This window comes from Lagopus leucura, unplaced genomic scaffold, assembly GCF_019238085.1.
Source record: "Lagopus leucura isolate 7727_CA_CO unplaced genomic scaffold, USGS_WTPT01 Super-Scaffold_100012, whole genome shotgun sequence".
Lineage (NCBI taxonomy): Eukaryota > Metazoa > Chordata > Aves > Galliformes > Phasianidae > Lagopus > Lagopus leucura.
Genome location: NW_024962267.1, coordinates 2,400,816 through 2,426,508, shown reverse-complemented (window position 1 = coordinate 2,426,508; position 25,693 = coordinate 2,400,816). Strand labels below are relative to the sequence as shown.

At 34.4% G+C, this 25,693-nt stretch overlaps 1 protein-coding gene across 1 annotated transcript in view; it reads left to right on the top strand.

The window, feature by feature from the left end:
* LOC122181710 (sodium channel protein type 1 subunit alpha) overlaps window positions 1–25,693 on the top strand; it is a 58,549-nt gene that overhangs the window by 12,937 nt on the left and 19,919 nt on the right. The window contains exons 6-20 of the mRNA XM_042874372.1: window positions 657–929; window positions 7,213–7,276; window positions 7,901–8,042; window positions 8,192–8,398; window positions 8,744–9,049; window positions 9,785–10,165; window positions 11,343–11,475; window positions 11,999–12,237; window positions 14,515–14,688; window positions 15,290–15,646; window positions 16,331–16,810; window positions 17,887–18,004; window positions 18,575–18,729; window positions 20,691–20,864; window positions 22,732–22,854. Coding sequence (XP_042730306.1) covers window positions 657–929; window positions 7,213–7,276; window positions 7,901–8,042; window positions 8,192–8,398; window positions 8,744–9,049; window positions 9,785–10,165; window positions 11,343–11,475; window positions 11,999–12,237; window positions 14,515–14,688; window positions 15,290–15,646; window positions 16,331–16,810; window positions 17,887–18,004; window positions 18,575–18,729; window positions 20,691–20,864; window positions 22,732–22,854 — 3,326 coding nt within the window. The remainder of the gene's footprint in view (window positions 1–656; window positions 930–7,212; window positions 7,277–7,900; window positions 8,043–8,191; window positions 8,399–8,743; window positions 9,050–9,784; window positions 10,166–11,342; window positions 11,476–11,998; window positions 12,238–14,514; window positions 14,689–15,289; window positions 15,647–16,330; window positions 16,811–17,886; window positions 18,005–18,574; window positions 18,730–20,690; window positions 20,865–22,731; window positions 22,855–25,693) is intronic.

The window sequence follows — 25,693 nt, the reverse complement described above, 5'->3', positions numbered from 1 at the left end:
CACATTCAATGAATATCAGTTACCCTGAAGTTTTCTTACCCATATGTATTTTACCTACATGATGTTGTGTGGTATTTGTTGTGGATTTTGTGTCTTAAAAATAGAACTGTTTTAAATGTTGATTAATTAACAAAGTTAATGGAATAAGATAATAAAGAATAGCATGGGCATTGCATGGGGGATTTATTATCTTAAACTTCTATGATTTTCCAAACCATCTCCAGTTTTATAGCATTAAATTTAACTGAATTTTTTTATAAACAGGCTCTTTACTACTGTCTTCTAATTCTAGTATGTTATAAAACTGTTAATAGCAAAGGTTTGGGGCAAGAGGTATTGACAAACAAAAAGAAAGAAGACTTTTCTGCAAGATTCATGTATAGCATGAATAACAAAGTCACTTGTTTTAGTATTAAAACAAGTATTTTGAAATATATGCAACTCATTCCATTTACTGTTTCAAATGAACATACACTTTGGCTTTTTATTCATTTTCACAAGTGAAAAAGCTCTTCACAAAAGTGTTATTTCACAGACATTATGATCATTTATTTGGGCTTCTGCATGAAATCTATAACTTTACTGGGAGATACTGTCATTTTTTATGCTTTAAAAATCTTTTGAACACCAGAATAAAAATTCCTTTACATTTTCAGGCTTGAAGACTATTGTGGGAGCCCTAATTCAGTCTGTGAAGAAGCTCTCGGATGTTATGATCCTGACTGTGTTTTGTCTGAGTGTATTTGCACTAATAGGGCTGCAGCTGTTCATGGGCAACTTGAGGAATAAATGTCTGCAGTGGCCTCCAGAAAATTTCACTCTGGAAACAAATATAACTTCCCAGCTCAACAGCACCATTGGTGAAAATGGTACACTGGTTAATTCAACAGTGACTCCATTTGACTGGAAGGGGTACATTGAGGATGAAAGTAAGTATTGTCAGCATAATTGTTATTAAAATGTTCTATAAATGGCTCAGTTCTTAAGAATAAGATATATTTCAAAGCAAGTTTATCAAAGACTATTGTGTCATTTCTGACAGATATCAGAGACTTTTGACTTCCAGTGAGAGAATCCAGTGAAGTGCTTAGAATTATCACCACACATCCATTCTTGTACTTCACCACTCCCATACTTAGAAAAGTTTATTTATGGTCTGACATAACTTTATGTTGAAATTTAAGTTTATTGTTCTTATCAGCTTCACCACAGGCCTGAAAAATAAATTATTCCCCAACTTTAATCGGTGTCTCCGAGATATTTAGAGACTGCACTCAAGTTACCATGCTCTGTTCTCTTCACTTTCATTCTTTTTTCCATCATGTTTTTTCTCTGAAGATTTATTTTTTAGATCTAAATCTCTCTTCAGTATTCTTTCTTGCTCATAAACATCCTTCTTATGGCACAGAAGCCACATCCAAGCATTTCACCTCCCTGTGTCGCCTGCTGGTTGGGTTAAGCTGGCAAGAGGCAGTCTAGAAGGACTGTGCTGCAGCATAGTAACTTGTGCTTTATATATCTTCCGCTAGTGCTTGCCTTTGTTTACAACTCTAGCATCATTAAATCAAGTTCAGCTTGTGATCTTCCTGCCTCCTAAATCTTTTACAGACATTAAACGCATTAGGTTTTCACTTTATATTTGCTCAGTTCACTGTTCCAGCCTGAAAAGCGCCATTTTCTCTGACCGTCTTTGTGACTCTCCTGGATCTTTTAAATTGTAATGATTTCCTGAGACCTACCTGTCACCCTTATGAGATCACATTCATTCACAAATTTGACAAGATCATATTAGTTAAAATCTTGAGTAGCACTGATCTCAGACAAGTCTCCTCAGAACTCGTTTTGATGCATCTTTCCATTTTGATCATTTCCCATCATATGATTTTCCAAGCTAATACGGATAGTTTGGCAGACTGAAAGTAAACAAACAAATGTATTTCAATACAGTTAAATGTGAGATTGCAAACCTAAGATCCTTGCTTTAAATATCAGTACTGGACAATTTGTAGCAAGACAGGTTCACATGCATAAAGAGTGTACTTGGTAGCATACATCATCTCTAAGAATGAAAAAATGAAGAAGGAAAAGTGAGAGGAAAGGGAAAATTGATAACAGTAGTTAGCTGTGAGAAAGTGCTGGGGTCCCCAGGTGAGTTTCATCCCCTAAGTGTTCTTTCCAGTGCAGCAGGTGATTACCCCATACTACTTTTCCCATAGTAACCATATATTTTCCATTAGAGTCTGCTCATACTCCCTGTGGGTTTTTCATACTTACAAAGCTATTAGCACTAATTGGAACATGCTTTGATCAGGGTGGGTTCTGAATGACCAGTTGAATTTTAAGCTCATACATGCATGTTATATGGTCACCTAATACAAACCAAAAGCTACAGCAAATAAGTAGGAAAAAGCTGGAGGGGGAAGGGGATGATTTTCACACTGGGGACAATTGCTTTCCATGAACACCTGCTGTAGCAACGCTGTATTTGCAAACATATTTAAAAACAAAAACAAAAACAAAAAACCACCATGAGAATAAGCAAATGAAAAACAGGAGAACAAAGGAAAAGTAGTGCCACAGAGGCATTGCAAAGCACTGTCACAGCAGCTTGTGTGAAAGGTTGCAGAGCTGCAACTGAGAGGCAAGATGCAGAAATGTGATTAGAAGGTCCTTAGCAAGGCACCTAAGGCACTTTGGAGCAGACAGGACTCTAACAAATTGAGACTGAAACTCTGCTAAATGGTATCCTGTTCACATAAATAAATTATTGACTAGGAAGGCAGTATTACCCCTGTATTTAGCACTGCTGCAGTTGCTACTGGAATACTATAAAAAGTTCAATTTAGATGGAATGTTGAAAAAAAATGGGGGATGTGCAGAAAAGAGTACAGTGATTAACAGGCTAGAAAACATGCTTTATACCAAGATAGGCCAGAAGCTCAACCTACTTAGCATATCAAAGAGAAAGTTTAAGGGGTGATCTGATCACAGTTAAGAAAAACCTCATGGGGAACAGTTATTTCATCACAGACATATCTTTGATCTCACAGGCAAAGATATAACAGGTACAATAGCTGTATGTCAAAGGCAGTTTTCAAATAGAAGTAATTCCAACTATCATCATGCAACTGATCAGTTACCTCGATTGACTTCCATCTAAATTTCTTAAATTAGGATGTAATCTTCTTGTGAAACAATACTTAAACTTGTGAATTCAGAGAGGTCCCATGCTGTAGTGATTAAAAGTGCAAAGATTAAGCAAGGGAGACTGCATGTTTCAAGGTCAGACTTCATTTTCTGTCTCTTTTAACAAAGAATCTATAAACTAAAGCTCTGATTTCATTTGGCTTCAAGGAGACCCAAAGTCCCTTGAAAAATCTTGCTGCATTAATTATAGAAAATACTTTAATGAATGGCTCCTTCAACCTGTGGTGTTATTTACATAGGAATTCATATTTGTTATGAAATTATGAATCTTATTATGAAGCTAATAAGCTTTTCCTTTCTTACAAACAGTTTCACAGAAAAGAAATGATCTTGCATCTTCCTGTTCTTTTTTCACATTGGCTATTGGGATATGGAAGTGGTTCTTAAACTAGTTGTTTTGCAGGAGAGTAAGAAAGGTCTTAACTGGAACTCAATGCAGTACAATGGCTCTGTCTAGTAGAAATTATAATTGTTTTAAATGGCTAATAGTTGTGTATATTGCACAAAAAAAGGCATATAAGCCACGTGTTTTCCTCTGAGCTCAATTTTGGGAATATCAGTTAGAGAGACTTAATGTAGGCATTGCTGTCATGAATGAGCCAAACACTCTCTTTTCCCATGTTCAGAGATATGGAATCTGATAAAATTAATGGTAGATCCATTTATCTCATTAAGTCTTTCATAAACAAAGTTTTCTGGGAAATAAATATTGCACTGACTGACCAAAGACACATTTTAGTTATTAATTATTGTTTCCTAATATGCATTATGTGTTTCAAGGCATGTTGTAGTACATACTAGGTAGACTGATAGAGCAATTCTAAAATCTGTCGCTGCTTCTTATAGAATTATTCATGTGATGCTTACATTATGTACTCTTCTGCTGAACTGCTCAGCTCAAGAACATGAGATCAAATTGTCTTGGCTTAGCAAAGTCTTAAGGGATGTCTCTGTGCCAGCTCTGTTCTTTCTTTCCTTGTAATTGAGTTGAAATATCTATTCTCTCTTTGCCTCTTTCTTTTAGTGCTCTGTCCGTACTTTTAGTTTTTAAATAAAGATGTTTATTTCATCTTAAACATATTGCCAGTGAGTCTTCTATGAAGTAGATGGAAACAGCCTAAAAGAAATAAATGGGCTGATCAGGTAGGTGCGGAACTCTTGAAGACCAAGTCTGATAGAAAAGACAAGTCATCTCCTCAGTCGCTTGAAAGGATTAAGAAGCTGCAGTCAGCAGTGCATAGAGATGCATGATATTTGCCTGAAATCCAGAGGAATGGAGTCTCAGGGCCAGCCCAGATGCTTTTCTAGATGTCCTAGTACAAAATCGTTGTTGGACGAGTTTGATAATGCTGACCCCACCACATGTGGGTTTGTCTCTTCAGTAGTGTTGCAAATGCTTCTTAAGTACGCTTTCTGCTTATCTGATGCCAGATGATCTTGCAAGAGCTGCAAGTTTCCTGCTTTCCTTTGTGCTGGGTTTCACAGGGGTTTCATCCTTGTCCTCTCACTGAGAGAGTGTTCCTCCTCATTAACTGATGATTTTCCTCAGACTATTTACTTATGAAGCACAGACTTTTCTTCAATCTGTGTGAAACATCTCAGTATTTGTTTCATGAAATAACAATTATGCTCAGTCATTACCCTAAATTTACCCAGACAACTGTAAGTTCCCTTGAACTGAAGTACTTGCCTGCCAGGGATTTTTTCCACATTTTCTCTCCAAATAAAGGGAAACCAGCCATGTGCCTTGAATGTAGCGAGAGCCTTTTCACGTCACACTGGCAAAATACCATTGTGAATTTTGCGTTTAGTTAGGGGCATGTACTTACACAGTTTTGTTCAGCTCGTGTTGTTAGAACAATTTTCCTGTCATGACAATATTTTGAGCATTTGTATCTGCCATCCTGCATAATGTGGTTGTATCAGAGTATGCAGAGAAAGCCTATTGGCTATTGCCTGTGGAACTGGCAGGTCAGCAGGCTTCACAGCACATCTTGTCTAAAGTTTTCACACCAGCCTTCTTCTAGTGGTTTGGTTCAACTACTGCAGTGCTGTTAACGAATGACTGCCCTATGTATACTTTATCAGGACAGGTTTGTGTTCTTCCTAACCAGCTGTTAAGTTCCAACATGTTTTAAGCACGATTAGCTGACATCATGCAGAATAAGGTTTCTTTCAAATGGGTCAGCTGTGGTCAGCATCAAGCCAGCTAACTTTCCTACTTGCAGGTCAACACATTGCAATTCTGCAATGCATGCCAACCCAACACGACAGCAGCAGCACACAGGAGACTGTACCCTGTATGGCCGAGTAGATACTGAAACTGACTCCTTCACAGTGTCAAACACAATCTACATACAGCTGCTAATCTATGGCCTACCTCCTGCGGCCAGCAACATGTTATGCCTATCACTGGTGGCATCTCCTCAAACCCAGTACTCAGTGGTAACCTTCTTCAAGTTTGCTTCTGTAGCAGCCTGACTTCACCAGCGCAGTATATGCAGCTACAGCCAAGTTTGAGCTCAGTTGTGCTGGTAGTACTTCAGTTGAGGCCATTTTAAGGAGACCAGCAGGTCAGCTCTGTGGAGCAGAAAACCAGTGGGAGTTTTAATTCTCCTCAGGCAGCAAAAAAGGAACAGTTCAAAAGTGCAGCAGCTGCAGAAGTGCTATTGTAAAAGTCTGCTTTGAGGAGAAAATTCAAGTAGATAGTGAATGTGCATCTTAATAGGCACAACTTTTTGCTCATCATCTCTTTATTCTTCTAAGGACAGATAGGTCAATGTTGTTGCTGTCTAAACCATCTAAAAAGCCCCTTAAGTTCAGGATTACTAAACAACTTTTGAGATGCTTAGTTACAGAGTGATTTGGTGGAACCTTCCCATTATTTCTTTCCCAAGGTTATAAATAATTTCATCATATATACATATCACCTACCTACACAAATGAATATTGCAGTTATTTGATTTAGATATATACCGAACTGTATACCAATCATAAGTCACATTGCAGACTGTGAGTGCCCATAATAGTAAGAGCCCTTGGGAGCCAGATGATTTTTGCAGAGTTCACTTATCATAGAATCATTAAGGCTCAAAAGGCCTTTAAGATCATCTGTTCTAACCATCAGCCCATTCCTGTTCTAAACCTTGTCCCTCAGTGCCACATCTACTCTTTTCTTGAAAATCTCCAGGGGTGGTAACTCCCTGGTCAGCCTGTTCCAATACCTCGCCGTTCTTTCAGAAAATAATTTTTTTGTAATATCCAACATGAACCTCCCCTGGTTCTACTTTAGGACATTCCCTCTCATCCTATTGCTGTCACCTGGGAGAAGAATCTTCTTCATCAGAACCTCCTCTCAGCTAGTTGTATAGAGTGACAAGATTTCCCCTGAGCCTTCTCTTCTCCAGACTGAACAATGCCAGTTTCCTCAGACACTCCCCATAATACTTGTGCTCCAGATCCTTCACAGCTTCATTGCCCTTCTCTGGTCACGTTTCAGGGCCTCAATATTGTCCTTGTAGTGAGGGAGATACGAGATAACTGCAACATGTGTTGGTAAGTGGCCAACTGGAACTTTTGTCAATGCTGATCAGAAAGTTTCCCTCCTTAAAACAAATTATCAGTACCTTTCTTTTTTCAGCTACAATTTAATTGTAAGTGTACAGTATAATGCCGTAAGTTTTAAGTTAGTTCATTGGTCAGTCTGAAAGGAGAATGGTAGAATTCATTTACATCCAGCAGCGTTCTTTGGGATTTTTAGTGCATTTTGGTATTTTAACAATAAGCTGAGAGATGACTTTTAGTGCAATTTGTGGTGGCATTTACTCCAAGTTACACTCCTGCTGAAACAATGCTAATATTCATTTAAAGATGTATCTGAAATCGTATTATTTATAGATCTGGACTATTTGTTTCAGAGAGCTTCAGTTGTTAAAAACAAAAGAACAAACCCACAGATCAATATTCAGAATTTTATTAATTTTTTGGAAATTCTTTCCTAAACAGGTCATTTTTATTTTCTGGAAGGGCAAAATGATGCTCTCCTTTGTGGAAACAGTTCTGATGCTGGGTAAGACAAATTTTTGAGAGATCTTTTTTACAGTGTATAAATTAGATCCATCTTAAGGTATACATCGTATATTTTGAGTGAATATATTCTTTCACATAAGAAGTGATATTAGGATTTTGCATTACGATTTGGATCAGAGTTCCTGATCCATTGGCAACGTTGTAGACCATTGAGCTCAGTGAACTGCTTAATGAGCTTAGTATTTGCATGGCTGAATCAGTAATTTGCAATTAATGTAGCTACTGCTGGGCATGAGAAGCAACAGATGGCACAGCTAGAAAACACCAGCTATGTTCCAGTTCCTGCTGCATGCAGGAGTACTATCACATTCAGTAGCAGGCAGTAGTTTTCACAGTGACATTAGTTACAGCGTTAATAATTAAAGGAATTATTTGAATTACATTTTAGAAGTTTAGATTCAGCTTTTCATAGTAGGTTTTTATTTGTGCCTTTCCTGTATAATTTTTTAGTGTTCTTTAAAAATTCTCGATTATAAATCACAATTTCTGGTGTTTGTAGTCTGATTAACCAAAGAAAAATACACTTTTAATCACAATCTTCTGTATGTTCCAATTGATAATACTAAAATAACTATATAAGATGACAGCCAGTTTGTCTTTGCAGGCAGTGTCCAGAAGGTTACACGTGTGTGAAAGCTGGTAGAAATCCCAATTATGGCTACACAAGTTTTGACACTTTCAGCTGGGCTTTCTTGTCACTGTTTCGTTTGATGACCCAAGACTTCTGGGAGAATCTTTATCAGCTGGTGAGAATTTTGTTATGGGTGATAGACTAAACATGTTTTTACCTGTAATGCAAGAAGTCTAAAATCAGTTATGTTATCTTACTTTTCAAAGTATAAGAAACAGAACTTTGTCTACCTATTCTTGCTTATGAATGCATTTTTGTTTCCAGACACTACGTGCTGCTGGGAAAACATACATGATATTTTTTGTTTTGGTGATTTTTCTGGGCTCCTTCTATCTGATCAACTTGATCCTGGCTGTGGTTGCCATGGCTTATGAAGAGCAGAACCAAGCAACCCTGGAAGAAGCAGAGCAGAAAGAGGCAGAATTTCAACAAATGCTGGAACAGCTAAAGAAGCAGCAAGAAGCAGCTCAGGTATAATTTAATGGCTTAATAAAGCGCATAACAGGAATTCTTGTAGAGATACTTAAATCCCTGTTTTTTGAATTTGGAGATTAAAACCACTGTGCTGGACTTTCAGTATTGGAGTTAGCTCAGAGATTTTCTCTTCTGCATTGTACTGAGAACAACTGAGGCATAGTCAAGAATATTCAGAACCAGGAATATATTGTTTGTTATGTTTTTCTTTAGTCATCAGTACAGTTTGTGAGTGATAAGACTTTGGGGGTGAGGGGGTCTAAAAATTCTGTACAAGTAAAATTTAACAGTTTTGATGTCATGGTTTGCTGAGTGACATGAATTCATTCTGTGATGTGACAGGCAGCAGCAGTGGCAGCGGCGGCAGTAACAGCATCTGCAGAGTCCAGGGAACCCAGTGTCGCGGGAGGAGCAGGTGGGCTTTCAGAAAGTTCCTCAGAGGCTTCCAAATTGAGCTCAAAGAGTGCCAAAGAAAGGAGAAATAGAAGGAAAAAAAGAAAACAGAAAGAACAGTCTGGAGGAGAGGAAAAAGATGAAGATGAATTTCACAAGTCTGAATCAGAAGACAGCATCAGAAGAAAAGGTTTCCGGTTATCTATTGAAGGCAATAGGCTGACATATGAAAAGAAATACTCTTCTCCACATCAGGTATTGCATATTGCATGTGTTATTTTTGATAGAAGCATATATTTAAAGCATCGTAGGCTGTTATAAAACAAGTTTCCTGGTACAGTAATGTGAACCTACTGCTTAAAGAAAAGAAACCAGGATTTTCATTAAATTTTCTCATTCTTGTTTGCACCTGAGAGAAAGTGCTGTAGGTGCTAGGCTGTCTTGTAAAAAAAGACAAAACATCAGAGTGAAATTTAACTTCATACACCGGCTCTTGTAAAAACATTGCTCAAAAAATAAATTAAAAATATTCTTCAGCTGATTCCGTTAGTTTCTTAGAGTGATTATACATTTTCTATTCTTATTAAGATGTTATGGTGTCTTTCCATTATGGTAGCCTTACATTTTCCTCCTGCTTCGATGATTTTGGAGGTTGGTTCAATATGTGAAGGATGCTGCATATATGAAAAAACATGCATGTTTATAATGCATTTTTGCTTGATGGATATTGTTCAACCACCCAGCTACTTTAGCAGACATTAGGAACAAATTTCATTAGTGCTCAAAACTGGTTTTGTTTTAAAACTCCATGAGCAGAGGTATTTCTTCTTGCAAAATATGGTGAACGTACAAAATATTCACAGTAGCGTTAACTTCTGCTAAAAGTGGTTAACATTATGTAAGAAAAAAAATGAAAAAGATATGTGGTACTAATGGCAATACTAAGTTTGAAGTTTTCAGTTAATAATCACAAATTTTGTTTGCCTACAGTCTTTGCTGAGCATTCGTGGCTCCCTGTTTTCCCCAAGGCGCAACAGCAGAACAAGTCTTTTCAGCTTCAGAGGTAGAGCAAAGGATATAGGATCTGAAAATGACTTTGCTGATGATGAGCACAGCACTTTTGAAGACAATGATAGCAGAAGAGATTCTCTCTTTGTGCCGCGCAGACACGGTGAACGGCGCAACAGTAACATTAGTCAGGCCAGTAGGTCATCCAGGATGCTGGCAGTGTTTCCAGTGAATGGGAAGATGCACAGCACTGTGGATTGCAATGGGGTGGTTTCCCTGGTTGGTGGACCATCTGTTCCTACATCGCCTGTTGGACAGCTTCTGCCAGAGGTGATAATAGATAAACCAGCTACTGATGACAATGTAAGAAAGTTTTAAACAGCTTAGGCATCATGGCCTTTTCTTACTGCACCAGCCAGTGTTACCTACAGAATGGAATCCTTGGCAATGCTTCCTGGTTGGTCAAGCTGTGAATGCTCCTGCATCTTGTAAAATCTTTAATAAATTAAACAGATATGATAGTTTGCATTTACTTACTAATATTCTCATAACTAACAAATGCAATTTGCAGTTTCCATATAGTAAAACATTATCTATACATCCACAAAAGCACTATACTGTATTACCAGGCTATGCATTCATTTTGCTGCTATAAATGTCTGGCTGGTTATGGTCCACAAAATCAAAGTTTCTATACGATTGAGAACAGTATACAAAAATGTTATCATACGTCTGCAATCAGTAAGAAACTGTTATTACCAGTATATCAAAATTAGCATTATCGGTTAATTTTGATAATATACGATTCTATATCAGACCCACTAAAAATGTAAGGAAGTAGGCAGTTCTTTATTACCATTTATTTCTTCTTTCTGTATATTTCCATCCTATGCTGGTGGAGTTCTGTAGTATAAATGCATAGTTAATTGGAATATTGCATTTCTGCACACACTACCAAAAATACAAATTATAAATGTCTGTGTGAACATATTTGCAGCACATATTGCTGTCACTGTGTATGTGTATGCAGATAGGAGAGGAGATCACTGAAATAAATTTCTTAGTTCAAAATTGTCTACTCACATTAATTAGAAATATACTAGCATGAGGAAGCATGAGGAAGTCGTACTTTTCTTACTTGCTACAATTTGTCTAGTGTAAAAAAACTATTATGTCATAGGAAATTGAATATTCTGTCAGCGAGAGCACGGAAAAAATAGTTTGCAAAAAAAGTACAATTTTTTTAATTCAGTCCTAATTCAGTCCTTTTCATATCTTTAAATAATTCTTCTAAGCTTGAAGGAAAGAAATGCAATAGTTAAGTGAATAAACTCTCACTAAATCTTGAACAGTTAGGTAACTATTGCCTATTATCATTTAAAAATTATCTTAAAGATATTAAAAAGTAAGAAAAGTCTGACAAGATAAAACTTGAAGTGCACGAAGCACGTATATATGCATATTAATAACAGGGATCTATGTAGTATTTGTCTATTTTATTATTCAAATGTGGTCTCACCTATTACTGTTCCCTGTGTAGGGCACCACTACAGAGACAGAAATGAGGAAGAGAATATCAGGCTCTTTGCATGTTTCTATGGACTATCTGGAAGATCCAGCTTTAAGAGAGAGAGCAATGAGCATTGCTAGCATCCTTACAAACACTGTGGAAGGTGTGTGTTATACATAGCTTAATGCCATATTTTTCCTGAAAATCTGATTTGAAGCTTAAAAACTGATTTAAAATACCTTAATAGATACTGTCCAACAAACCAATGAATATTTATCAGTACACTCAGAGGCCTATATTCAATAAAGTCATTACATAAGTAAGCATTTCTAGTTCATTGTTTTGCTACCATCTACCCTGTGCTTGCTGGGACTACAAAGTTCTGTTTGATGACAACAACTGAGGGGACGCTTATACGTATTATTAAAAAAACACTTCACTGTACACAGAAAGATAATAGAATATTTTTCAAATATATAACTGTATATACATATTTTTAGTAGTTATATTATTCAGTTACTCTTTAAAAGCTCAGCTGTATGTGATAAAGATGTTTTTTTTGTACTAGGAATGAATAAAAATTATAAAAGATATGCCACTATAGACTGATAACTTGACTGGTATAACTCATCTAGCCTTGAGAATGCTAGAACAATCATGTACTTATGAATTTTGCTTTCCCACAGAACTCGAAGAATCAAGACAGAAATGCCCACCGTGTTGGTATAAATTTGCAAATATTTTCTTAATCTGGGACTGCAGTCCTCATTGGTTAAAAGTAAAGCATATTGTCAACTTAGTTGTAATGGATCCATTTGTTGACCTGGCTATTACAATTTGCATTGTTTTAAATACACTCTTTATGGCCATGGAGCATTATCCGATGACTGATGAATTCAATAACGTACTTTCAGTTGGAAATCTGGTAAGTCTGTTGCTTTTTTTGTGTTTATGTTTTTAAAGGAAGTATGTCTGTTTGTTTGTACCTCTTTAGAAAGCAGATTTACCGACCATTTGTTACCCTCCTAATAGATTATATCGTAACGTTTTTGGATTACATAACTTAGAATTCTGTAAAATCAATATTTTCCTGTGTTCTGGAAAACCAAATTAAATATTTAAAAAAAAAGGCACCACTGCTACATTAAGTCTATATTAAATAGAAGTTGATTTATCTGGCTACTAAACCAGGAAATGCATTACTTCCATGAAAAAGACACCATGGAATAAATGTGTTTCTTCTTCAATCAATACAATACAAATGTGTAAATTATGAATGTGTTTTTAATTGCTTTCGTCTCTTTGCTCTGTTTCCTGAGTATAGGTTTACAGTCACTAGAAGAGCCATTTAAAGGCATTTCTAGAATTTTCTTCTTTAAATAAACTTTTATGTGGATACGTGGATTGTTCTCTATGTATGCTTATTCTAAATATGAGAAATGTCCCACAGTAATTATTCTTCTTACAGTCTTTTATATTTTTTAGAATCAGATAATTAGTAAGGTAACTTTTTTATCATGTTGTCAACTATATTTTCTCCCTTCAACTTCAAGAAGATAAATTATTAAAGAATTCAGTAGTTAATTTTCTGTAGCTATGATGCTTTTGAACTGACAGGTTTGATCACACAGAAGTATCTGTGGCTGCAGTCCTACTTCATCTCTTATTTTAAGAATTGATTTCTTATAACGTGATTTTTTAAAATCCTTGTTTTGTAATGAAGGAAAAAATATCTCAGATCAAATAACTACAGAATTCGGAAAGGAAAATTAATAGACAAATTCCTAACCAAATTTCATACACTTATAATAAAGGAAACTCTGAATATGTTGTATTGTAGCAGTTTGTTTTGTATTATAGCTTGTATATATATATATATTACAGTCTTACTTGCCAATCAGGAAAATATATAAATATTGGTGAATATTAGACTGGAAAGAGAGTGTGAGAGAGGTTGGCTGTAAGCACCATCCTCTTTCAATCTTAAGTTTCTTTCTCAAAGCAGAAGCTATCAGGGTTCTCCTGCTCCCATAGTTTATCTTTAAATGCCCTTGAGAACTTCACTGTCACAATGGTTAGGAACTTTATTCCTATTTTCACATGGTATTTATTCATTCCCACTTCTTCCATGGTGGTTTTAATTCTCTGTAATAACTATAAGTAACTTTTCCTCTCCAGTGCTTGCATCTGTGATGTATTTAGAAGTAATAAAATCTATCTTGAGAATTTATGTTCCTACACTGAACAAGTCAGAATCTTGTCCAGATCCCGATTATCCCAGTTATTCTCTTTAGCTGTTGCAGTTTTTGTTCAGCTTGAAAACTGAGTTATCAAAAACCAAAAGTAAAGACAAATAACCAGCACAGTGCAGAGCTCAGTTAGCCTTTAATGGTGGCTTTCATACTTTCTTATCCTATAAGAAATTCTAATACTCAGAATCACAACTGCTTTCTCTTAAACCTACTCAGGCTCAGTACCTTGGTGGCTCCCTAAATATGATTCCTGCTTCATTAAGAATATTGAACTCCACGATAGGAAATTATTAGGAATATTAGGAAATATCATGTTTAAAATGCACTTCTAAATGTTATTTCAGTCCTGACTTAAAAACAGTTGAGCCAATTGGCTTTACTGAGCTTACTGACAACACCCACATAGAAGTTTCTTCAGCTTCTGCAAATTGTCGTATCTCTGTTGATCTCCAGCTGTTATAAATAATCTTATTTCTGTTGAACTGAATGGAATTATTGTAGGGTGTGTAAGCAAAGAAGCTACTCATCAGGAGTCTTAGACTTGGCCTCATTCATAATGCTGTATAATGTAATAACTGTACCAAAAATTATGTTATGCCATATAATTTCTTGGAAAGCATTCTGGTTTATGCCATGAAAATCAAATTAAGGATATTGTTTGTACAATACATGAGGAAGTCCGTATCCTGATATAATTGAAATTGGATTACAAATGTTATAAACCAGAAGTTTACATAATGTCTTTTTCAGCTTAGAATTTAATTATTTGAAAAAAATTGGTTGGTTTATATGACCTCTGTTAAGGTAAGGTGGTCATAATATATCACCACAGTGAACTGTTTTTAAGTCTCAGTTTTGGATGAGGCTAATTTCCGATAGGTAGCCTAGACAACAGCTAAACCTGCAATATTATAATTTGCAAAAAATAACCATCTGCACTCTGAATTCAGGTCTTCACTGGAATCTTCACAGCAGAGATGTTTCTCAAGATAATTGCAATGGATCCTTACTATTATTTTCAAGAAGGCTGGAATATTTTTGATGGATTTATTGTAACCCTTAGCTTGGTTGAGCTTGGTCTTGCAGATGTAGAAGGGCTCTCAGTTCTTCGATCATTCAGATTGGTAAATATACATCAATTGCACCGATTATTCAATGATACTTCATTAGTTTGTTTTTTTTTCCCCTTAAAAATTTTCATTATTTGCTACGATACTGATCCTGAAGTCTCTTTCAGCAGTACAAATCCATACAAATCCATATTTGATACCTTACTGTCTTCAGCATGAATCAGTAGAGATCCAGAAAAATAAATAGCGATGGGTGTCTTGGCCTATTTCCGATCTATTCATTATATGTACACACTTTAAACATCCTGCTATGCAGACTCTTTAGATAGATGTATTGTGCTCTGATTAATATCACAGGAGAAGATCCATTGTGTAAATAACTGCAGAAAAGTAGCCCCATTTATTTTAAAAGATGGACCCTAAATTTTAAACTCTATTTAACAGATTGTTTCTTGGGTTTGGGGGAAAACTATGCTTTGACGTTATCAAGCTCTAACTTTGCAAAATTTTGTGACTGACCTTTTGAACATCATGCATGTAGAAAAGAACATAAACTTTCAACAGGAGGCATTTTTTTGTAGTAGTGTCTTTCCATAAAAATATCTTTGTATTTTTTGTTTCTGCTTGTCCTAACGCTGTTTTTCTTTTCTTCCAGTTACGAGTCTTCAAATTAGCAAAATCCTGGCCAACTCTAAATATGCTGATTAAGATTATTGGCAACTCAGTGGGAGCTCTGGGAAATTTGACTCTCGTTCTGGCCATCATTGTGTTCATTTTTGCTGTTGTTGGGATGCAGCTGTTTGGGAAAAACTATAAGGAATGTGTCTGCAAAATTGCAAGTGATTGTGTACTTCCACGATGGCACATGCAAGATTTTTTTCACTCTTTTTTGATCGTATTCCGAGTGCTGTGTGGAGAATGGATAGAAACAATGTGGGACTGCATGGAGGTTGCTGGCCAAGCAATGTGCCTTACTGTCTTCATGATGGTCATGGTGATTGGAAACTTAGTGGTATGTAATCAAAACATTTACAAAATACTCTTCAATAACAGAGTGGGTTCAATTCTGAAGAGAACTAAGTGATCTGGCTCTACTTCAATAAAGCACTTAGGCTGGTAGTTTCAAGTGTAAGAGATTTTTTGGATACAGAACAAAGTATTCTGTACCTCGTGATATTAAAAAGCTAAGATGATGTTAGAGTGATCTCTTAGTCACATTCTTAATTTGTCTTTTGGCTATTTCTAAATATTTGTTCTCCAAACAATTTTAGTTTATGGGCTCTTAATAAATCATTTGCTGTAATTTTATTATTATTTATAACATAGGATTAGTCATCTAAATCTTGTTTCTACTGTGTGAAGGAATAAATTAAACAATTTTATGATGCTGAATAGCAAGTTTGTTATCTCAGGTGATAAGATTTTTCTAACAAAATATTTATATGCCATCTGGATTTAAGAATGTGTTTACAGATATTCATCAGTTGAAATATTTTTTTAATAATAAACAAGACACAATCGAAACAAACAAATACCCTCCGTTTTTCATGGGGCAAGAGTTCTGAGGGTGCTTTTATTTTGTTTTTGTGAACTGTTGAGATTTCAGCCTTCAATGCTGCTAGTAGGACTTTTTAAACAAAGTGCAAGTTCTTTGTTGACATGAATTTTAGAATGTTCTTTTTTCATCTTTCTGCAGGTGCTGAACCTATTTTTGGCCTTGCTGCTGAGCTCATTTAGTGCTGACAACCTTGCTGTGACAGATGATGATAATGAAATGAACAATCTCCAAATTGCAGTAGCAAGAATGCAGAAGGGCATAGACTATGTGAAAAGAAAAGCACGTGAATTCATCCAAAAAGCTTTCGTTAAAAAACAAAAAGCTTTAGATGAAATCAAACCACTTGAAGATTTGAACAACAAAAACAGTTGTATTTCCAACCACACTGCAGAATTGAGCAAGGACCATGATTATATTAAAGATGTGAATGGAACAACTAGTGGCATAGGCACAGGCAGCAGTGTGGAGAAATATATAATTGATGAAAGTGATTATATGTCATTCATAAACAACCCAAGCCTGACTGTGACAGTGCCCATTGCTGTGGGTGAATCTGACTTTGAAAATTTAAATACAGAGGAGTTTAGTAGTGAATCAGACCTGGAGGAGAGCAAAGAGGTATTTAGATACTTTGTGCATTTCTCTTGTTCCCTTCTGCATGTTTTTCTTTACTCAACCCAAGCCAGTGTATTCAGTAATTCACCATTTGTTATTTTGACACTTCTTTATAGAGTAAGTGTATAAAAGAGGGTTTAATTCTTGATGAGCAGAAATGTGAGAAAGGGTTAAAAATTACTACAGTTCCAACAGGAGGTAGGATGCAAAGGAATGAGGAACCAAGATAATCAAGAACTGCTTATGACCTATGTTTTGTTGAGAACTGTATTTTAGAAAAACTGTTAATTAGCACTGCTGATTTTAAAGAATTTAATTTTGGTGTCCAAAATGCATGAAAGAGAATGGTGAATTGAAAGGAAAAGTAAATATTTTTTCCAAAATGAAAAGGTTTTTAAAGTTTTGAAAAGTATTTTCAAAATGAATTTGAATGGCAAAATATACTGCAAAGGATGAGTTATGAGTGTTGGATTGCTAGAAGAAAATACTATTTTTATTAAAATATTAAAAAGGCAATATTTAGGTGAAAACAGAATTTAAAAATAAAACCTCTATAAACTGTTTCTCGTGAAAATTAATGACTGAAGCTAAAACTGGATATCTTTACCCATTTTCTTGCTAACGATATTGTCCTCCACCTGTAGAATACAGCCTTCTATGCTTATCAGTGGTTTTTTTTCTCCTCTTTTCTTTCAGCTGCCACCTCATTTCTATAGTTATATTTGGGCTGTTACCTGCTTTTCAGTAGACTTAACAGGTTGCTGGATATATATTTAAGTTGTACTCTGTCCAGGACAAGAGATCTTTACCACTACTAGTTAGTTGTGGTCATAAATCTTTGCAGGCTTAGAACCATTATTTATATTTTGTAATTTAAAATCTATTTTTCTTTAATCCTTATTAAGATCGATACTGTACAAAGGAAAATTTAAAAACTGTACAAATTTCCCTTCAGTTTGTCAGCAATTAACTTGCACTGAATACCAGAACAAAAGAACTATTAAATTATTCTGGAAAATACTAATATTTTCCTAAAAGTATTTAATGGAAATTTGTGATTCTTTTTCTTTTTTTTACAGAAGCTAAATATGTCCAGTTCATCTGAAGGCAGCACAGTTGACATTGGACTTCCTGCAGAAGAGCAACCAGAAGCTGAACCTGAGGAATCCATGGAGCCAGAGGCCTGCTTCACTGAAGGTGTCTGAGACAAAAAAAAATCCAAACTTATTTATGAAATATGGAACAATTAATTGTCAAAACTAGTTCTTAATATTTGTGTTTAATTATTTACTTTTTTGTCAGTTTTTAAACTATGATTGGAAGCAGTAATGCTTTTAGGCCATAATTCACCATATGGATATTGAATTTAGTATCTCACACAAAAGAAAGTACAATAAAACATTTGCCCAAGAATTACCATATAGACTTTAATTTTGAATGAATTAATATATTTTTTATTTCTTACTTTATAATTTAGCTTTATGTTGCATGAATTTTTATCTTTTTGCATATACTGTATTGAGCAGTTAATCTTTATAAATAAGAAATACTTTTTCTCATCAATTCTTTGAATTGTAAATTTCAATTGTCTCATTGTTGTATTTTATTGCTTTGAAGGAGAAAAAGACCATCTAGATGAAAATCCTCTGACTTTTACTAAATAGCATAGCTTCTGGAAATGCTGTGTTGTGTTACTAAGTACACACAGCCAACAGTTACGTAATTCAACAAAATCTTTCTTTTTCTCAATACATATGCTGTTGTAAGGCTGTGTACGGAGGTTTAAGTGCTGTCAAGTAAGTGTAGAAGAAGGGAGAGGAAAGCAGTGGTGGAATCTCAGAAAAACATGCTTCAGAATTGTTGAACACAACTGGTTTGAGACTTTCATTGTCTTTATGATTCTCCTCAGCAGTGGAGCCCTGGTGAGTAAAACATGAAGAGAGTATTGTAACTGCTCTCGGAAAACATTGTTTTAACTTAGTTAAAAAGCATGTAATTTCATGTTTTCAAAGGATCAGGACTTTAAAAAACAGGTAGAAAAAGTCTCTTCTCAATAATATGTCCAAAAAGAACAGATATAATTGATTAGAGAATTTAACTCCACAACTGAAACTAATATGCCTGAATCTGGGAGGGGGACAACATGAGAAGAAAACACATTTAGCTTTATTATTTGAGTTTGGTCTCTAGTTTTCCTGGTGTTTATTGATGTGTCTCAGGGAAAATAACTGTCTCCTCTAAGAATAAAAATTTATCATTCACGCTTCTAGTTCAGACTTGTGTAGACTAAAAGGATATATGTAAAAAATGTTGTTGATCATTGTGCGGTAAGTATAACAAGCCTGTGAGAACAGAATAATGAGATTACGACCATAATATAAATCTATAATAATAAAAGAAACAACACTTATTGTATTATTTTACAAATAAAAACGATGACAATGAATACATAAATTTGAGATTAACTGACAAATTAAACCCTGAAATAACCTGTAAGTATGTCTAGCATCCACTCAGGGAGATACAATTACCATTCAGTAAATTACTTAAGTTCCTGAATTGTTAAACAAAATTACTTTGCAGTAGTATATTAGAAGCTCCTTAGGCTATTCCTTAGAAAACTTTAAAGTAGAGCTAGTAGTTCACAGTTTATGATTATACCTGACCTTAGTTTTGGTTAAATCTGTAAACACTTTGGTTTTCTCTGGTTTAATATCAAAGTAACAATCAACTATGCAACTTTTATACAATGCAATCTGATAGCTTTCCTGTATTCTAAAAACCACTGAAATGATAAAAGATTCGTATCTACACTATTGAATTTTGGTTGATGATACTGATTGAAGAAAACAAAAGCAACGCAGATTTAAATGAAAGAAAATTAGACAGAAAAGCTATAAAGGTCCATCATTGTGTTTCGAAATGAGATCCCGAATTGTTAGCATCTCATTCTCCTGAGAGAATACCAACTGATAGACAAACACTAATCATTTGAACTGACAAAAGGGTTTCAAAATCAGTCTGGGTAAAAATGAGTTTTAGTATCAATGAATACCCAAATATCTGCAAGCTGTCAGATCATTCCAGTTCTTTCATTCCAATAAAACCAATAACCTTTATAATAGTAATATAGTTAAGATTTAAAAGTAATTAACAGCAAAATGTATAAGATGACAGAAACAGTTACTGAACATGTAAGTGTACTGAAGCGTACTGAAAAACAGATGTTATACGTTTGAGCAACATCTGCTCTCAAATTTCTAAAATTGAAAAAACAGAAAACATAACATTGCAAGGATTATAAGAAATTTTATGCACCTAATAAATAGAGAAAAATACTATAAAGCAGGTATTTGGGCTTTTTGTTACTGTTGTTTGTTTGTTTTAAAAAAGAATAACTTGTTTTATGATTTATCACTTAAAATTTTCAAAAACTAGAAGGACTTAGCAGCATAATATCAACTGCTTTGTCATTGTCCTGAAAATTTTACAGCTATGGCCCTGGATTTTGTAAATGGATCTCCCTATATATAAACCAGATTCTCTCAGTAGAATTCTGCTCACTCCCATCTCTTTGTAGAATCAGAGCTGTTTCTGAGAATTGAAAACAATCTGAGTAGAATAACTGAACAGCAGCAATAAATAAATAAAAATCTCTGACCAGAGTAGTTGTTGCTTTTCCTTCCTGTAAGTTGTAAAATATTTTTCTGTAGAGGAAAAACATACTGAGTTACTAGAAAAGAAACCTTGAAATAAAAGTGATAGTCCCACCCCTGTTCTTGAAGAAAATTTGCTCCCTTTCTTTTTATTCCTTGTTGTTAAAACCTAAACTATATGCTGTTGTTAAATGTAAAACAAATATGTTTGAATATTTTTCTTACAGGCTTTTGAAGATATATATATTGAACAGCGCAAAACTATCAAGACCATGCTGGAATATGCTGACAAAGTCTTCACTTACATCTTCATTCTGGAAATGCTGCTGAAGTGGGTGGCCTATGGCTATCAAACATACTTTACTAATGCCTGGTGCTGGCTGGACTTTCTGATTGTTGATGTATGTACTGTATTTCCTAGGTGGTATTTTTACTCTTTTTTTTTTCATTACTTTCTCTACAACCATAATATTTAAGTGTATACCACCTAAATTACTTTCCAGTTTAAAAAGTAAGGTAGGTGGAAAAAAAAATCCATAGTTCTTTGTCTTTCATTTTATCCTTACATTACTACTTCTCTATATCACAGAATTAATAATAATACAGTCCAGCTAACAAAGGAATGCAACATACTAACTCTCCAGGTATTTGCAGTTATTCTCAGCACTGCTCACACCCACCTTAAGGCCCCATGGCCCCACTTTCCTTCCTGTGGTCTAAATCACATCTAGCATTCAGATTAATGTCTCTTCTACTAGACCCTTCTTACTGAAAAACAATTATCCAAAATATCCAACTACAAACTCTGTAGTGCATATGACTGAATAAAATTTTTACAAAGAATGCAAAATGCATGTGTAGCATTGATTGTGTGACTTACTTAGTATAAAAGTCCACAAAATATTATTGAACTTATAATCTTCACAGCTGTGTTTGAAATCAAATTCAATTATCTTTCCTTATGGAGTTATCTAATAGTTTTAAATCTACTGTGCTGTAGCATGAATCGTGGGAGACAATTTCTCTATGAATTGATGCAATTTAAAATTAGGATGACAGTTTAAAACAAATGTCCTCAGTTTGCCTCCTTAAGAAAACCTCCAGTGTGCAAAAATGCATACTGTACCAGTAGTTGGTAAAACTTACAGGAAAAAGAAATATTAAGCAAGTTGACATTTAAAATTAAAATGCATTTTGTCCTGCTTTCAGTGAATTAAGAATGATATAGATATTTTCTTTAACTTGGCATTAGATTATTACTGCTTGAAAAATTAAGTTTTTGATAGCATTATGAAGGTACTGTAAAAAAAAAAACCAGATTCCAAAAGGTCGTAGTTTTGCAGGTTAGTAAAGATGAGGATTAGCAAGAAGAGAAAAGTTCAAGATTTCACATCTAATACTTGCTTCTAAACATGATTAATGAAGAGCTCCACTGCAGGCTTTTCTTTCCATGTTGATTTGTGGGTGGGTGTTTTTTGTTTGTTCATTTGTTTTTAATAATTAAATAGTATATTTGACTATTAAAATATTTTTTTCCAATAACTAGTTTAGGAATTGGAACAGGATAATGAAAGACCATTCAGGGGAAATGGAGTGAAAACTGAAATTATTTTGTCAAGAGCCATTGTGAATGTAGAGGATATGTATATCTCATTGAGGAAATGCAGGGATGTAGGATACATACAGGCAGATGAAAACGTGACTTTAGTTGTTCTGCTGCCTATTGGAACTGTTTCTGTGATGTCTTTTAAAAAACAGCATATTCCAGGTTAATGTCAGCCTGTAAAGTATGTAAATTTGGTCATCAGGCTAAAACATTAGTTAGTATAACTGAATATAGAATAATCAGTCTACCAGTTTCCAGAGAAAGTTACTCTGTGACCCATCTGTTAACTCAAAACAGGCTTCAATTATTCCCTCCTAGCTGTGGGCAATCAAAGGAGTATTATCAACTATAATTACTAATTCTAGCAGCATTGTATAACAGAGGGGGAAAAAAAATTGCCCTCAAATCACTATTAAAATATGAAATTCCTAATTATTAATGTTTTCAGATACTAACTGTTACCTTATGGCATTTTTAACTATTTACTTATCTTTCTCTTCTTTCTCATTAATTCTCTTTTTTTTATTTAAAAGACTTCGTATTCCTGAAGAAAGTGGTCCAAATTCTTCTAAAATTCTTCTAAAGAAGTTTGTGTCTCACATCTATGGTATGTAAAGTAGTATGTATAATATAATAATTTTTACTTTCCTGTTTTCATATAGGTCTCTTTGGTTAGCTTAACAGCAAATGCATTGGGTTACTCTGAACTTGGTGCCATTAAGTCCCTTAGGACACTAAGAGCTTTGAGACCTCTAAGAGCATTGTCACGATTTGAAGGCATGAGGGTAAGAAAAAATGAAAGAATCTGAAACTATGCATGCATACAAAGAATCCATGCATGCAGAATAAGGAATGACAAGTCCATGCAGAAAAGCTGCACTATCTTTTTATCTATTGCATATCTTTTACTAACAGATAAGCAAAAAGCTTCATCAATTCACCTAAATCCATATGCAGTATCACATAGCAGTTACATTCATTAAGATTACTTTACTTTCTAGCCAATCTCAGGAGTTCTGCATTTACGGCTTTAAAATTACCGATTATGAACTCTCTCAACAGACTTTTAACAATGAATTAAATAAGCGTTACTCTGCTTATATGAGGATTTAATTTAGCAATAGTTTGTAAGGTATTTTCTGTTACCAGCTGAAATCATTAATTTTTCTTCGTTTATTGTATTTGATAAACGAACTTTGGCCTACCAACACTGGATCTTATTAGATCATACCAGAGATGTATTCATATCAGATAGTGGTTTAAATTTATTTCTGAGTTTGGCTGACTTTAAAGATAAAAGCTTCTAAAATGAGTTTATTTCACTATGAAATTATTCTTTTTGTAAATTAAATGTTTTTCTTGCTTCAACAAATTTCTATTCAATACAATGTGTATAAGGTTTTGTCATACTTATTCTGAGTTACTTAGAGGCCCTGCTTACTATACATCTCCCTCAAGAAAGCATTAAAACTTTTTTTTTTTTTCATCTGTTTATGCCTTCTGTTCCTAAAAGCCACTGAATACAAACTAACTCTATATGCATGTCATTGAAATATATTTTAAGAGAATGTGTTTTGCTACTTCATGGAAACATGGGAGGAAATAGCGTGCTAACGAATTTCAGTTCAACTATAAAATAGTGAAATAGCCTAAAATGCACTGTTTGAACAGTATTTAGATACAAACCTAAGATTAATGAAGTCAAACTGAGAATCTCAGAATTCTTTTCCTTAAACTGTATCCATCAGCCTACATATTTCTACTTCAGTAATCATCAGAAGAAATATTGCTAACCACTGACTGCTAGATGAGTAAATTTCAGTTTCATTTTTCAGTTTTGCTTTAAGCAGTGTGTGAATTGGTAATTCATCAGAGTAAGAGCTGGTCAAATTCTACAGAATGTATGAGTTGACAATTAAGTTTAAAATGACTATTTGATTTAGCAATTTTCTCTGTCTTTTGTTGTACTTACTGTTCATGAACATTCTGACATGTTTTTTTGCAGACAAGAAATGTTGGGAAATTGCTCTCAGCTTTATTTTTTTTTTAATAACATTCTGGTCAGCTGCAGGAGGACTGGGAGACTAGCTCAGAAGTTATATAGGAAAAAGAAACAACTCTTCAGATGACATTGGAAACAAAACAATCATTATTGGAAATACAATGTTGAAAATTATTGCAAAATCTTTTATTCAATTTTTTTTTTCTGTATACTTACATTACTTAGTATATTTCCTACTTAGAACATTTAGGATATTCATTTTCAAAGAAAAATTATTATTTGAAATCTATTCCTTTGTTTCATACTGTAAAACTATGAATCTATGCCAGAGACCCAATCATATGGTAGGATTTCAGATACACAAGATGAATAATTCAAGAGCAACTTTACTGTGTAGGAATCACAGACAAGACTGAAAAAGCAGTAATGGTTACAGCTCCATCTTCCAATATTTATGATAATCAATTTATGAAGTACCTGTTAGTAGTCACTTAGCAAATATGACCAGCCAAATGCATAGTCTTCTCTTCACTATTAGTTATATACACTTCTGAAGATGTTTTTTTCAAAACGATTGGCATGCGTGCACAGCACTTGTCTACTGACAGATATTAGCATTACTTTATGAATGACTCACGAACAGTAAAAAGATTCCAATAATAATTGACCAGCTCATTATAAGAATATACCCATATCAACTTACAGCCTTCTCAGAAACTGAGTTCATTTCATAAAAACCCATTAAAAGAGATTTTGTATTTGCCAACAGGAAGTAAAAATGATTTAGCCCTTCTTGCTTTTTTATATTACACAGACCTACACTGACCAACAAGCTGAGGTTTTTTATTCAGCATGTATTTATTATTTTCCCCCAAATTCAAAATGATGTAAAATTTGCCTTGAAAAGAAGAGATCAAATGTATTCAATGGAAGCCCCTGTGCATAGGCTGCTATGTATAATTTTGGAAAACAAATTGTTAAACAAGCTAAGCTACTTTAAATTGATATCTGATTGTCATTCTGGTGAATATAAAAAATGCAGCATTTTAGAGACACTAAACAGTAATAGCTATTTTTTTAATCCAGAAATATCGAAACATACTTCACTCTTTAAGTCATGTTTTATTTTGCAGTTACAACTCACTTATGAAACAGCATAATTTCAAATTTGAGATAGATAATTTTCATTGACAAAGTGGAAATAAAATCTATGAATCATTGGTGATGAGACAGTTACAAATGGTTCATAGCCTGTGCTGGCTTTGAGCACATAAATGAATTTAGCCATATTAAAGGCATTTAAAATATCTACTAGTAATCTGCAGTCTAAGAAATTTTAATATTTCTATAGCCAGTCTCAAAACCAACTCCACCCAGATGCTGGAAGGCAAAGTAAAGAATTGCTTTAATTTAATTTAAATTTTTGTCATAGGGTTAATATTCTTATCTCAATTAATGACATACTAAGTAGAATTATCTGCAACCTGAGATTTGAATATACCCATTGCTTTTTGTTTAGCTTTTTAGTATTTGCAATATAATGCTTCTGCGCTAGTTCTGACTTGGTATGCTATTTGTCAATGTAAAATACTGAGTACACATTGCTTTGCTGAGTTAGAGAA